This window comes from Carlito syrichta, unplaced genomic scaffold (genome assembly GCF_000164805.1).
Source record: "Carlito syrichta isolate Samal-C Ts95f unplaced genomic scaffold, Tarsius_syrichta-2.0.1 Scaffold123311, whole genome shotgun sequence".
NCBI classification, from domain to species: domain Eukaryota; kingdom Metazoa; phylum Chordata; class Mammalia; order Primates; family Tarsiidae; genus Carlito; species Carlito syrichta.
The window spans coordinates 169,890-184,673 of NW_007067407.1; the positions used below are offsets into that span (position 1 = coordinate 169,890).

Consider the following 14,784-nt stretch of genomic DNA (forward strand, 5'->3'; position numbering starts at 1 on the left):
GCATTCCTGAACCCAGGCTCCCCACCGTCTGACGTCCCAGCCCCCCCCACGCCCAGCCGAGGGACTGGCCTCGCCAGAGCCGCGGTCCCAGAAGTCCAGTCCCTTCTCCAGACCCTCTAACCCGAGGTGACTCGGCCCCAGCCCCTCCTCCCGCGAACATAGGACCCACCAGGCAGGAAGGCACTTGGATCCAAGGATCCAGGCCCCTTGCTTCCTCTGGACCCAGATGAGGGCCCTCGCAGCCTCCCAGGACCCAGGAGTTCAGGCCTCCAGCCACTACGATCCTCGACCAGCTGTAGCTGCCCAGTCCTCAAGGACCTAGTGTCCGGGCCTTCAGGGCCCTGAAGCCGGGGCTTGTCGTCTTTGCACCCTGAGACGGGAGCCTGAGCTAGGGACGGCGGGAGGAGGGGCGGGAACGCCTGGGTTCTGGCCTCTTCCTCCCCGATTCGGGTTTAACCCCTTCGGGCTCCAGCGCGGCTGCGCCGAGGTGGGGGCGGAGCCTGTCTCCGCGGCAACAAGGCCGGGAGAATCCCGGGGGGACCCGGGTCGCCATAGCAACGGGAGAGCCGGGGCGCCTCCGCCCCGCTGGAGCTGTTTCCCAGGGAACCGGGCCTCCACGGGGGCGGGCGCACCGTGCTCGGGGGAGGGGGTGGGCGCTGGGGTTTAGGTCCCAGGGAGCAAAGGACCAGGGGACCCTCATGCCAACGTCTCCCCGACCGTCACTGTCCCCTCCGCCTCTGTCCCTAGGCCCCGGGGTCAGCCCAGGTGGCAGGACTCTGCGGGCGCCCAACCCTTCACCGGGACCTGCGCACCGGCCGCTGGGAGCCAGACCCCCAGCGCTCCCGCCGCTGTCTCCGGGACCCGCAGCGCGTGCTGGAGTACTGCAGACAGGTGGGCGGGACCGACCGGGAGGGGCGTGGTCAGCGGGAAAGCGGGCCCCAGGTGGGGCGGGGCCGTCCCTAAAAACTAGACTTGCAAAAGCCGGGGTCCAGAGCGCTGCGGGATCTAAGAAGGCGTGGGGAGCTAGGGAGTGTGGCCAACCTAGAAAAGTTCGGCTAGGGCACCAGCCGTTTGGAGATACTAAGCTGGGAAAGGCGATGAGCCAGTGTTAGGAAGATAGCCAGAGAAGAGGTGGGGTTTAGCAAGCTGGCGGGCTTTGCAAAGATGAGAGGTATAGGTGACAGTGGCTAAAAGGCAGGCAGGCTAAGACAAAAAGAGACCGTATGGACCAGCAAGATGGAGAAAGGAGGAGAAGGAGCCCAGTGAGCGCGTGGGTAGCTAGGGAGAGTGGCTATGAAAGGCGGGTCTAATACAAAGAGAAGGGAGAGTTATTGAGAGGACGGAGAAAGAGGCGAGGCTTAAAAGAGGGTGAGACCTATGGGGAGATGAACCTGACTGGGGGGAGGGCTGGCCGTAGAAGTGGGCTCAGAGAAGTTGAGCTTACAGGCAGGTGGGAGGGCCTTCCTAAAGAAACTGGACCGGACAAGAGTAGGGCGAGATGGCGGGATTTTTAAGGGACAGCTGCTCGGGGGCGTGGTCAGTGGGCACGAGGGACTGGGATACCTAAGGCTGGTTCTAAGAGAAGCAGGAGTAGGAGGAGATGTCTTTATGAGTACTAGAATCTTGAAAAGGGACATGACTGGGAGAGAGAGTGTCTGGAGGGGACAGAGGGTTGATTTCCCCTACCGGTATCCCCAGATGTATCCGGAGCTGCAGATTGCACGTGTGGAGCAGGCTGCACAGGCCATCCCCATGGAGCACTGGTGCGGGGGTGCCCGGAGTGGCCGCTGTGCCCACCCCCACCACCAGGTCGTGCCCTTCCGCTGCCTGCGTGAGTCACAGGCTGAGAGAGGGGAACAGGGTGGGAGCTTCCAAGGGGCAAGGTTCTGAGCCCCTGTCTTGGCTCCACACTGAGGGGCTGGGTTCCTGGGTCCTCGGCGTGGCAGAGAAGCCTCTGAGGATAAAAGATTTGGGCTCCGAGGAGGGTGGGGTTGCTGGCAGTAGTAGGGTCTCACCCTGGTGTCCCCCGTTCCGCAGCTGGTGAATTCGTGAGCGAGGCCCTGCTGGTGCCTGAAGGCTGCCGGTTCTTGCACCAGGAGCGCATGGACCAGTGCGAGAGTTCAACCCGGAGGCATCAGGAGGCACAGGAGGTCAGGGCTTTGGCACACTCCCTGCCCCCTAGAACCCAGAAGCCCAGGCTCCTAACACCCTTCTCCACCAGAACCGAGGAGTCCAGGCCTTCAGCCCCCTCTTCCTACTGGAATCTAAGAATTTCTTTTTTTTTTTTTGATTGAAGTATCACTCCGTCACCCAGACTGGAGTGTAGTGGCCGCTCCCGGCCACTGCAGCCTCAACCTGCTGGGCTCTGGCGATCCTTCCACCTCAGCCTTCCAAGTAGCTGGAATTACAGGCACGCACTACCACGTCCAGCTAATTTTTGATTTATGGTAGAGATGAGGTCTCGCCAAGTTGCCCAGGCGGGTCTCGAACCTGCGGGCTCAGGCAGTCCACTCACCTCAGCCTCCCAAAGGCACGGAATTACAGGCTGAGCCACCGAGCCCGACTGAATCTAAGAATTTCTTCTCCCAAACCCTTCCTCCAGAACCAGGGCCCCAGGGGCTCCTCAAGCCCCAAGACCCAGGCATTCAGGACCCCCTCTATCCCTTCTGCTCCACAACCCTGACATCTGGGTCCACTCTTTCCACAGGCCTGCAGCTCCCAGGGCCTCATCCTGCATGGCTCGGGCATGCTTTTGCCCTGTGGCACAGATCGCTTCCGCGGTGTGGAGTATGTGTGCTGTCCCCCTCCAGTGACCCCCGACCCATCTGGAACAGCAGTTGGGTGAGTGGGAGGGAACCCTCCATGCCCAAACCCAAGGCTTCTCAGGCAAGGGATGGAACCCTGGGAGCCTGGGCCTGGGGTCTTACTGTCTGGGTCTTCTGCTCCCTCAGTGACCCCTCCACCCGGTCCTGGCCCCTGGGGGGCAGAGTAGAGGGTGGTGAGGATGAGGAAGAGGAGGAATCCTTCCTACAACCAGTAGACGATTACTTTGTGGAGCCCCCGCAGGCTGAAGAAGAAGAGGAGGAGGAAAAAGTCCCACCCCCAAGCTCCCATACCCCTGCAGCGGTCAGTAAAGGTGAGGCAGTCTCTGAGTACCCAGACCCCTCTATCATGGAGGAACAATGATTTGGGAGAGCCTTGGTGTGGGGCATCTTTGGAGAGGCCTGTGGGGGAGAAGCCCAGCTAGAGGGAATGGAAGAGATAGGAGCTGCTTTGGATAGAGTACAGCCTGTGAACAATGCAAAGGGATGGGGTGGTTTGGGGGTACTTGGAAGTGGTGAGGCCTCTTAGTAGGACCTAAGAGTCATTTTGGAAAGCTTGGAGGATGGTGTAATCGATTCCTAAGTTGTGCAAGAATAGGCCCAGTCCAGAACTGCATCTCCCATGATGCATCTCCCAGAACTGCATCTCCCATGGCTAAACCGAATGCATAATGGTCTCCAGTGCACTCTAGGAGAGGACAAAAAGGTGGCCTGGAGGTGGGCTGCAGGCTGACCCCCGATCCCTGGTCTTGCAGTCACACCCACCCCAAGGCCCACAGATGGTGTGGATGTTTACTTTGGCATGCCTGGGGAAATCAGCGAGCACGAAGGCTTCCTGAGGGCCAAGATGGACCTGGAGGAGCGTAGGATGCGCCAGATTAATGAGGTGATGTTTCTGGGATGCCTGGACTCCCATATCACAGAGCTCCTTAAAAACCAGGAAACTCCTCAGGGACACACTGATACCACCTTCAAAGGCTCCCCAGTTCCGTTTCTACCCCAAGCCCCCACACCACCCCCTAAGATGACCAGGGATCCCTGACCCATCTAGAATCCCATTGAAATAGACCAAATTCTGTGGAAGCTCTGGTCTATGATAGTCTTCCACTTTAAACTCCTTCTGAGTCTTCCCTCTTGGGAACCCAAGATCCAGTAGGATTTAAGGGATCTAGAGCCTCCAAGCTCTTGAAGAGGGGTTGGGAGACTCACCAGGTAGATCAGGGTAGATTCTGGGTTCCTGAAGCTCTCCTCCACCACAGGTGATGCGTGAATGGGCCATGGCGGATAACCAGTCCAAGAACCTGCCTAAAGCTGACAGGCAGGCCCTGAATGAGGTAGGATGAACTCCAACAGGCCCTACTTCTGCCTGTCCACCACCTGGAGTACACACGGTTTCAGCCTGGCTCTGGTCATGTCCCATCCCATCCAGTTCCCCCCCTTCCTACTTATCTGTGCCTCTGCCCCACCCCTTCATTTGGCTCAGCTCTTCCTGACCTGAGTCTGACTTGACATTGCTCTCTTCCCCATATCAGCCATGTTTGGCCCTGTCATCACTTGACAACTCTGAGGGCCGGCTCTGGAGTCCTCTCCCAAGCTGGGCTCCCCGCAGATATAGCCAGATCCTTCTCAGTCCCTTCGGGGCATTCATGTCCCTGTTGGGTCTGCCTGACTCTGCTCCTGTCCCTCTGATCTCACCAGCCTTATCTGGTGCAGCCCTAACCCCTATCGACCCCACTCCAGTTAGTTCCCGTTCCACTTCTGGGTCTTACCCCATCAACTCATTTAGGCATAGCCTGTCTCCAGTTTGCCCCTGCCGAGGCCTGGAGCCTCACTCTTCTTACAAGATTTGGTCCCTTTCACCTTTACATTCTGTTCCCAAATTGTTCCCACCCTTACAGTTTACACCCTTAGGTTGACTCCCAGTGGGCCTAGTCCTGCCCTCACTGTGCCTGGCCCTGAGGATCTCTGGGCCCTTTGAACCAGGTTGGTTCTGGCCTAGATCCATTGAACTCCACCCCCTCTGCCCCTATAGCCCTGTCCCAACTCTCTTTGACCCAGGCATTGTCCCATCTTCCCCTCTCCTGACCCTCTTCCCTTCTCACAGCACTTCCAGTCCATTCTGCAGACCCTGGAGGAGCAGGTGTCCAGTGAGCGACAGCGTCTGGTGGAGACCCATGCCACCCGCGTCATCGCCCTTATCAACGACCAGCGCCGGGCTGCCCTGGAGGGTTTCCTGGCAGCACTGCAGGGGGATCCACCTCAGGTGTGGGGCTGTGGGGGCAGAGAGCAGAGGGTGAGATTGAAACAGCCAGGGCGGGCCTGGGCAGCCTTCGTTCCTTCCACAGGCAGAGCGCGTTTTGCTGGCCCTGCGGCGCTACCTGCGTGCTGAGCAGAAGGAGCAAAGGCACACACTGCGTCACTACCAGCACGTGGCTGCCGTGGACCCTGAGAAGGCCCAGCAGATGCGTTTCCAGGTGCTCAGATTCTTCCAGCTCCCAAATGCCCTGCTAGTTCTCAAACCCCATGAATACTTTGTTCTGTGTTCTTGAGCTCCAAATCTTGTCCTTGAACCTCGTCATTTCTATAGGATCTTCCGATCCTACTCCCCGTCTCCGGAACCCCCTCAGACCCCACTTTCTGTTCTTCAGGCCCTCCTTTCAGCCATCCCTACCTCACTCACCTCTACCTCTTAACTTTTTTTTTTGAGTTGGAATTTCTTTCTGTCTCCCAGGCTGTAGTGAAGTGGCGTGCTTATGGCCGCCGCAGTCTCAACCTGCTGGGCTCAGGCGATCCTTCCGTCTCAGCCTTCCAAGTAGCTGGAGCTACAGGCGCTACTTTATTGAAGAGACAAGGTCTCACCAAGTTGCCCAGGCTGGTCTTGAACCCCAGGGCCCAGGCAATCCTCTCGTCTCAGTCTCCCAAAGTGCTGGGATTACAGGCTTCAACCACCGCACCCAGCCTTCTATCTGTTATAAAGTACCTTTGTATCCTATACTAACCTTGCCTCCTGTGCCCCACTTTTCCTAGTGACTTCTTTTTCTTTTTTGTTTTTTTTTTTGAGTTGGAGTCTCACTCAGTCGCCCAGACTAGAGTGCAGAGGCCATGACCTTAAAAATGAAACCACACATGACGGGATGGGCTCCAATTCTGGAGATGGTGGAAGAAAGGATAAGTAAACTGAAAGATGCATCAGCACACAGTATTTGACTCAAAGAAAAGAGAGAAATAAGATTGGAGAAAAAGGAAGAGAACTTCAGCATGGGACAGTACCAAATACATGTCCAAATACATGTAGTACTTCTTTTTCTTGTACCTTACTTCCTTTCTGAAAGCTCTCACTCCCTGTCTTCCGAATATCTTTTCCTTCTCTTTGTATCTTGCTTCTCTGACTTCAGTTTCCTTCCTCATATGACCCGATGATTAACCTTTGTACCATGCTTCCTATCCATTGTATGTGCTATTCTTCCTTGGATCCTATTGTATTTATCAAACGTCATCTTTCCTCGTCTCTAGCCTGCGTTGCCCAGTTCTTATTTCACGCCCACTCCCTCACAGGTGCAGACCCACCTCCAAGTGATTGAGGAAAGGATGAATCAGAGCCTGGGCCTCCTTGACCAGAATCCCCGTCTGGCTCAGGAGCTGCGGCCCCAGATCCGTGAGTGCTCACTACCCTCTGACTCCCATTCCAGATCTCTGAGGGCAGACCTTGACTCCCAAATGTTGGTCGCCCAATCTCAGTTATCTATTCCTATGTAACAGCCACTCCAGAGCTTAGTGGCTTAAGTCAACAACCATTTTTCTTCATTCATAATGCTGCCATCTGGTCTGGGTTCAGCTGTGTGATTCTTCTAGTGGCCCTGCTAGTAGTCAACTGTGCAGCTATCCTTAGCTAGCAGATCATCTAGGGGTGGGGACTCTAGCACAAGTGGGCCTCTTTCTCCCCAAGTAGGCTCAGAGTCTCTCTTTTCCATGGTGCCTCTCCTTGTAGAACCCTAGACTTCTTGGGGTGGAGCCTGGTGTGCCTTCTGATCCACTCCTCTGAACCTTAAAGAATTAGACAGGACTTGGGGGGTAGGGTCCACAGAGCAAGATGCTGCATCCCCTGGGAAAGAGAAGATGTCCCCGCTGGAGCAGTATGAGCAGGGTTGCTGGACTTCCTACATGGTGGTCCATGCTCCTCAAACACAAAGATGGAAGTTTCCAGGACTTCTTAAAGCTTGGCCCCACATTCTACTGGTTAAAGCAAGTGACATACCCAATCCAGACTAAAGGGGAGGAAATGACACAGGCGTATGAAGACCATAAAGTGTGACCTGCAGCAGCCTTCAGCTCTCCTGTGACATCCTCCTAGCTACCCCGTGCCTAACCCTAAGGAAGCCATACTCTTGAAACTTCAGCCTCTATCCTCCGTGCCCATGGCGCCTCCATCCAGATCCCAACTCTGCCAGATCACACTTATAGCTACCCCACACTAGGGGCTGACTCTGAGGGTCTCCCAGTCACTCTTCTGTTAGGGTGCCCTTCACTCCCCCAGTTTTGTTTTGTGGCCTCCCAACGCTCACTATCTCTGCCACCTTTCTGCATGTTCTCCTCAGAGGAACTCCTCCACTCTGAGCACCTGGGTCCCAGTGAATTGGAAGCTCCTGCTTCTGGGAGCAACAGTGAGGACAAGGGTGGCCTGCAGCCTCCAGATTCCAAGGATGGTGAGTGAACCCGAATTTAGATAAACCTGGGACAAACCCTCTTTCAAGTCCCCTTCCGCTTGGTAAGTTTTTTGTCTTCTTAATAGACTCCTGCTTTCTCACCCCCCGCCCCCTCAGATAGATAGAGAGACAAGCCCAGACTTTAGGGAACAGATCCCCTTTAATCCCATAAAGTCTGAGGGTGTCTGGGAGAGGATGAATGGAGAGGATGGAGAGGGATACCTAAAGTAGTGGAGGCCTTAGATCCTATGGGATCCTTGTCCTCCTTCTGGGTCCCTGGGACGGTGTTTTCCACCTTTCTCTGATGACACCTTCTTCTCTTCACTGTTCCATCTACCTTGACTCCTCTGGCTGCCAACAGACACCCCCATGACCCTTCCAAAAGGTGAGTGCCTCACACAGTACAGTCCAGTCACTAAATCCCACTGAATCCCCAAACTCAGAATGGAACAGGGTCCAGACATTGGGAACCCCAGACCGCTTGGGGTGGAGCCTGTTATGCTTTTTGACCCACTCCTCTGGACCTTAAAGAATGAGATAGGACTTGGGGGGTAGGGTCCACAGAGCAAGAAGCTTCATCCCCTGGGAAAGAGAAGATGTCCCCGCTGGAGCAGTATGAGCGAAAGGTAAGTTAGTCCGACCAGTGGGCTCCCGCCTGCGCTGCTGGGTGTGAGGGAGGAGGGTGCTGAGGGTTTGGACTTTTTGGCCTGAGGGAAGAGAGGGCTGAGGACATGGACTTTGGGATCCTAGGAAAGAAGAGGCCTGGGGAGGAAGAGGCCAGGACCCAGACTCCTGGGTCCCTGACACCTCCTGCTCCCCCAGGTGAATGCGTCTGTTCCAAGGGGTTTTCCTTTCCACTCAGCGGAGATTCAGAGAGATGAGCTGGTAAGAGGAGGAATATCCCAACTACCCAGGGGAAAGAAGTCATAGGTCAGTGGCTAGGTGAGCCTCAAAGATGTCCTCTGCCTCATTTCCTCTCCCTGCAGGCGCCAGCTGGGACAGGCGTGTCCCGTGAGGCTGTGTCTGGCCTACTGATCATGGGAGCAGGCGGGGGCTCCCTGATTGTCCTCTCCATGCTGCTCCTGAGGAGGAAGAAACCCTACGGAACTATCAGCCACGGGGTGGTGGAGGTGAGAGACACAAAGATGGGGTGTGGAGAAGAGGTCCAGAGCCTGGGTGTGGATGGGCTGTGAGATCTGTGGGCAGGTTCCCAGGGCCCACCCTCCCTCCCCTGCTGTCCACCTGTCACAGGTGGACCCCATGCTGACCCTGGAGGAGCAGCAGCTCCGGGAACTGCAACGGCATGGCTATGAGAACCCCACCTACCGCTTCCTGGAGGAACAACCCTGAACCAGTCCCCTTCACACCTTCAGCCGAGCCCAGACCTTCCCGCTCCCTGGAGCCCCAGAATCCCACTCCCAGCCTAGAGTAGGAGGGAGCCTTGAAAGTTCATTTCACACCCTTTGTGAGAGGGCTGGAAATTCTTATTTCCCCTTTCCAATCCCAAATTCCATCCCTAAGAAATCCCCATATGCCCAGCTCTTCCCCACATGGGGCCTCCTCCTCTTAATTTATTTTTAAGTTAATTTATTTCTCCTGAAGGTGACCACCACCTTGGTCCCAGTGTCTGTTGTTCCTGGAACTCACCCTCCCACGTTTTCCCCACTAACATCCCAATAAAATCCTCTTCCCCGCCAGTCCGTCCTGTGTCTCTCTAGGAGGATTAGTGCGTGGTCATAGCTGGATGCAGTGTCCGTCCCTATCCAGACCTCCTTCGCCTCTTTAAGCTGGAGGAGGGCACTTTCTATCTAGGCAGGGCCTGTGGGAAGGGCTGGTGCCGGCGATGGGGAGGAGGGGTGAGGCCCAAAGACCTTGGACAGGCTCTTGGCTTACCCAGGAGCTTTCTGCAGTGCTGAATAGGCTGTGACTTCTAGCTATCTGCCTGCTGGTTACCAGAGTGGACCCCAAGGAGTCTGGGCTCTGGCAAGCTTCTTCTGCTTTCTTTCAGCCTTACACACAGTCCCCAGTATCGACTCCAGTCTGTGGGAGCTCTATGAGGGACTGGAATCTTGAAACACCCATCCCATGCCCCACAGCCCTCACCCCTTCTTAAGGAGTCTGTAGGAATCCCCCTGGGGCATGGAAATTCACATTGTCCCAGAAGGGGATTTATGGTGTCTGCAAGTGTCTATTGGAATTTATACTCTCACATGTCCCATTTCGTGCATGTTGGAGTTAGCCCTCTACATATGCTGTTACCGGTCCCAAGAGGATTGTTATAAGGATTAAATTGGTTCATATTTGTGGAGATGTTAGAACCGTGCCTGCCATTATGGGGTGCTGAATGCATTTTTTTTAACATAATGGCAGCAAACTCTCATCTGGTGCTCACTGCTCTGAGGGCTTTAGATGCATTGGTAGGTACATTTAACCATTACTTCCATCCCATGGAGTGGCTACGATGACCATCCCTATCTATAGATTAGGAAACAGAGGCAGAGAGAAGTCACATCTCATGTCAAGGACACCATCTAGGAAGGGTCAGAGCTAGGAATTCAACACAGGAAGCCCAGCTCATGCCCATACTCATGGCCACTTTGCTAACCTGATGTCGAATTCTTCAAGGCTCATCCATATGGTGATCAGATTGTGCCCTGCAAAATTCCAGGTGCACTGTTCACTTAGACTGTGTATGTTTCCTTTTCTTACCACAACTTCCCAGCAGATGGCAGTAATGTGTCATGTTCTAATGTCAGCACATTCCAAGATTTCCTGACTTATGGCTTGAGGCGAGAGCACCTATTTGCAATTCTCCCAAAGGACCTATGAGTTAGCAGTGGTTCTTCATAATATATACATGTAAATACAGGTCATGTATACTAAATACACACCTGGTAGAGGTTGGAAGATGCCTTAACGATGCAAGTGAGACACAGTGCCACAGTTTCTTTCAAGAATTGTTCTGACAGTGGTTATACACTCAGATGAGCCCAGTGGAAATCTGTCACTCACACTATAGGCGGGGTAAAAGCTGCTTTGTGTTTTCACAACCAAGAGCGATCAACAGGCCAACAATAAACAAGGAGCTCCAAGCAGGTGAGGCAGGAAATGAAAGGTTATTTTGCTCAATATAGCCAGTGTGAGATTCCATAATAAAGTTTGCATTTTAAGGTCAAAACACAATTAATTTTAAAACTCTGATGTTAGTGAAATTCCAGCAGGGGAAACGACTTCGTTAATGCTCCTTTGACGCTCTTGTACCTCTAAGCCACTCTTCTCTTCCCACTGAAGATGATGTCAATTCTCCTTTTAATAATGCAAAGTTCCTCAGGGACATCCTATCAAGTCAGTGGCGCGTGTGTGTGCACGTGTGCACATGTGTCGATATATGCCTTAGTTTGGGCTGCTGTAACAGAATATCATAGACTTTGTGTGTTTATTTCTCACAAGTCCTAGAGGCTGGGAAGTCCAAGACAAGGTGCCAGCAGATCCAGTGTCTGATGAGGGAATTCTTACGGCCATCTTCTTGCTACATCCTCACTTGGCAGAGAGCAGAGAGGGGAAGCAAGTTCTCCCACATCTCTACTAAGAAGGACACTAATCTCATCACGAGGGCCCCTCCCTCATGGCCTAATTACCTCCCCAAAGCCCCACCTCCAATTACCACCCCGTTGGGGCTTGAGGTTTCAACGTATGAAGTTATCTTGGATTTCCAGTACACATGAGAGATCAAAGGAAGATAGCAGCACTGCCAGCTATGCAGCCTAGATTGCAGAATCGTTGTTTAAAGCCTTACGCTCTGGGGTGGAGACACTGGCTTAGGCCCTGACGTTTGTCAATAGACACTTGGTTTGCTGTTCCTGAGGGGTTCCAAGCAGGCAGAGGGAGTGGGGCCGTGAGGGATCGCTGAGTTCTGGGGTGGGGCGCTTCAGGTGGCTACATGGTGATGGAGGCCAGAGCAAAGGCCGTGGGGCAAGCATGAGATGGGGCATCGTGGAGGTCTCAGTCTAGGTTTCTCTAGAAGCAGACACGAAGGCAAGAATTTGAGGCCAGGTTTGAGTGGAAGGGATGGAACTTATTGGTGGGAGGAGGGAAGAGACACAAAAAGAAAGCAGCAATAAAGGGTGTTTTATTAAGCCTGAACTACTGAGGGTAACTGCAGTTTCCTCCTGTTGGGGACCTCTGGGAGCCTGTGTAGAACATGCACTTCCGAGTTTCCCCAACAGAGGTGAGGCACCTGGAGTGCGTACATTCCATCTTTTATCAGTCACTGGCTGCCAGTTGCTGGAGTGGGAAGTGGGCATGAGCTCCCTAGCTTCAGGGCTTGCCATGCCCATACACAGGACGGAGCAGCCCCAGTGGTCTGAGAATGCCCAAAGGCAAAGATTCAGGGGCTGGCATTGGCAGGTAGGCCCCCACGTGTCGGTAGGGTGAGGGTTCTGGGATACAAACTTGGCAAGCACAGTGGCCACTACATGCCCCATCCAGGAATGATCCCAACTTGACCCCTCAGCAGGGTATCACAGCCACTCCCCTGCACCCATGCCCCCAGAGATCAGACGACAGTTCTAGCCCAAATTGAGTTTAATGTGGAGTTTCAGAGATGCTCAGATTAGGGAGGACTCACTGGGAATGCTGAGGTCTAAAACAGGGCCCAGTTGAGTTCTGAATCAGAAGGCAGTAGGGCCTAAGGAACTCTAATCTAAGAGGGTCCTTACTATATCCCAGGGGTTAGGACCCAAAGGGTGTGGATCTTGGGGAGAGCTAGGGGACCATCTTAGGAGCCCTACTGGGATGGCCAAGTACCATGTAGGGGGATTTCATCTGGGTCTCTGGGTAGGAAGAGCTGAGTTAGGGGAAAGAACCCTGAAAAATCCCAGTAAGGAAAGGGTTAGGGGCCTGGGGTGTTTCACAGAAACAATCAAGGAGCCTCGATTTCACAGAAATCATCAAGAGGGCTCCTTGTGGGTGGGGGAGGGATATCACATCATCCCAAATATTGGGGACTGCTCACCCCCCGGCAGCCATTTTGGGGTTTTAATGTAAGACCCCAATGGCAGGGCATTCCATACATTATCATGGATTTGCAACATTCGCATACGCTGGCTGTCCCACAGGACGGTGGGGACTGGAAAATCAGTCCAGGTTCTGGGTTTGAGTCCTAAGAGGACAGGCCTGGGGGCGCCACACGGCTCCTCTTCAACAGCTGCCGGAGCTGTGGACAAGGCAACACAGAGTGAGGAGTTTAGGGGGTTGGAAGGAGAGGGGAGAAGGCACACCGTGTGGAGGCAGGGGTTAGACAGGAGAGACTGAGTGGGGTCAGCTGGATTTGAAGGTCAGAAATCCAGGGTCAAGATGTGGACTGAGGTCAAGGTCTGGGTTCACAAACTGAGAAAGGGTCAGGAACCAGAACTGGGATGAAGGGAAAGGTACTGCTGGTTGAAGGTTCCCACCTTGGGGTCAGCACTGAGGGGGGGTTGAGGGGGAGAGGCGAGGGGTCAGAAGTCACAGTTGAGGTCAGGACCCAAGGTTGGGGCAGAGGATCAGAGGTCACACTTGGGGATCAAAGGTCACACCCTAAAGTCAAGATTCAAGGCTGGGAGGACAGGTCAACTTTGAGGTCAGGGCAGGGACAGAGGTGAGAGGAGTCCCCACTCTGGGGCAAGGGATCAAACACGGAGGTCAGAGGTCTCAGTTTGAAGTCAGGATCGGATAAGGGTTGCGGTCATCTTCCAGGGTCAGAAGTCACCCTCTGAAGCTGGAACGGGGGTGGGGGGCAGGATTGGGTATGGGGCCACCCTGTTAGCTCAGAGGCCATTCTGCAGTCAGGCTCAGTGCTCACCCCTTCAGGGCCCGGCCCGGGCCGCAGCAGGTGGACAGGCTGCTCATTCTCCAGGTTGCGCAGTGTTGGGTCCGCCCCAGCTGCCAACAGGTGCCGCACGATGGCCTCCTGGGCTGGCCCAGGGGGCAGGGCAGCCGCCATGTGAAGGGCTGTGTTGCCATGGGCCTGGGGTAGGAAAGGAAGGGCTGCTCAGGACCCAGACTCGGCTGGCCTAGGTCCTGAAAACTGTGCTTCTGATTCTGCCACAGCCACACTGCACACGTCCCTGTGTTCATGTCGCACACATTCCCTGGCAATCTACATCTACCTTCTACACAGTTCCCTTCAGACCCCACACATTGTCCCCTCCGTGTCCACAGAACCCCCAACGTCCCTCCCACTGCCCCCTCTCTACCACATCTCACACAACCTGAACATCCCAGCCCAGGACTCACTTTCATGTTGACAAAGGCCCGCTGGTCTCCCCGTGGCAGCTCCAGCAGCAGCTGAACCAGGGTAGGATTGGCAGCCTGCACGGCCAAGTGCAGAACTGTCTTGTTGCTCTTGATCTCCTGTCAGGAGGAGAATGGCAGAGGTCAGACCACTCCTCACACCCAGGCCCCCACCCACGGAACCCAGGAACCCTTAGAGACCTTGCCCCTCCTTTGCAAGCCCCCCCAGGAGTGCCTCATTCACTTTAATGTGCTGTATCGTACATAGTATCAGTATCGTGTGTTAGGGGATATCATTCACGCCACACACCTCGTGGAAATGGACATTTTTTATAACATTTCTGCCCAAGTATCTGAGAAAGAAGCTCCTTTTCCAGCTCCTCAAAGGCGTTCTCTGGGCTAGCATCTGTCCTGGCTACCCCACATTGTATTTAACACATTAAAATGTATCCCGGCCAGGTGCAGTGGCTTATGCTTATCATTCCAGCACTTTGGGAGGGCAAAGCAGGAGAACTGCTTGAGCCCAGGAGTTCAAGCCCCGCCTAGGCAACGTAGCAAGACCTCGTCTCTATGAAAAATTAAAGAATTAGCCAGCTGTGGGAGCACTTGCCTATTGTCCCAGCTACTCAAGAGGCTAAGGTGTTAGGATCACCTGGTCCGAGGACTGAGGCTGCAGTAAGCCATGACCACACCACTGCATTCCAGCCTGGGTGACCCTGACTCAAAAAAAAAAAAAGCATCCTGTCCCACATGGACTGTAGCTTATCTACAAGGATAGCAGTGAGGCAGCATTCATCAGTGGACTACTGCAAAATTGCACTGCAATGCCAAGCTGTTTCCTTCATATTTGGGGAAAAATCAAAGACATTTTCTAAAATAAAGCTGTATAATGTGCCTTTAAAGAGTTTGTAATGAGCCGGGCCCGGTGGCTCAGCCTGTAATCCTGCGCCTTTGGGAGGCTGAGGTGAGTGGATTGCCTGAGCCCA

At 54.3% G+C, this 14,784-nt stretch overlaps 2 protein-coding genes across 2 annotated transcripts in view; one reads left to right on the plus strand and one right to left on the minus strand.

Annotated features, from left to right (window-relative positions):
* Positions 1-9,223, plus strand: part of APLP1 (amyloid beta precursor like protein 1) — a 9,838-nt gene extending 615 nt beyond the window's left edge. The window contains exons 2-18 of the mRNA XM_021707646.1: positions 338-487; positions 748-891; positions 1,699-1,831; positions 2,038-2,150; positions 2,708-2,841; positions 2,952-3,136; positions 3,578-3,708; positions 4,082-4,156; positions 4,927-5,092; positions 5,172-5,296; positions 6,378-6,477; positions 7,418-7,525; positions 7,887-7,910; positions 8,081-8,151; positions 8,348-8,410; positions 8,512-8,655; positions 8,777-9,223. Coding sequence (XP_021563321.1) covers positions 338-487; positions 748-891; positions 1,699-1,831; positions 2,038-2,150; positions 2,708-2,841; positions 2,952-3,136; positions 3,578-3,708; positions 4,082-4,156; positions 4,927-5,092; positions 5,172-5,296; positions 6,378-6,477; positions 7,418-7,525; positions 7,887-7,910; positions 8,081-8,151; positions 8,348-8,410; positions 8,512-8,655; positions 8,777-8,875 — 1,965 coding nt within the window. The 3' untranslated portion in view covers positions 8,876-9,223. The remainder of the gene's footprint in view (positions 1-337; positions 488-747; positions 892-1,698; positions 1,832-2,037; positions 2,151-2,707; positions 2,842-2,951; positions 3,137-3,577; positions 3,709-4,081; positions 4,157-4,926; positions 5,093-5,171; positions 5,297-6,377; positions 6,478-7,417; positions 7,526-7,886; positions 7,911-8,080; positions 8,152-8,347; positions 8,411-8,511; positions 8,656-8,776) is intronic.
* A 2,868-nt stretch (positions 9,224-12,091) lies between these two features.
* On the minus strand, positions 12,092-13,931 carry NFKBID (NFKB inhibitor delta). The gene is made up of 3 exons (XM_008048285.1): positions 13,802-13,931; positions 13,368-13,532; positions 12,092-12,740 (listed from the first exon to the last, which is right to left on the minus strand). The coding sequence occupies exons 1-3, from the start codon at positions 13,805-13,807 to the stop codon at positions 12,687-12,689; spliced, it is 225 nt and encodes a 74-aa protein (XP_008046476.1). The 5' UTR covers positions 13,808-13,931; the 3' UTR covers positions 12,092-12,686.
* Positions 13,932-14,784: the final 853 nt, after the last annotated feature.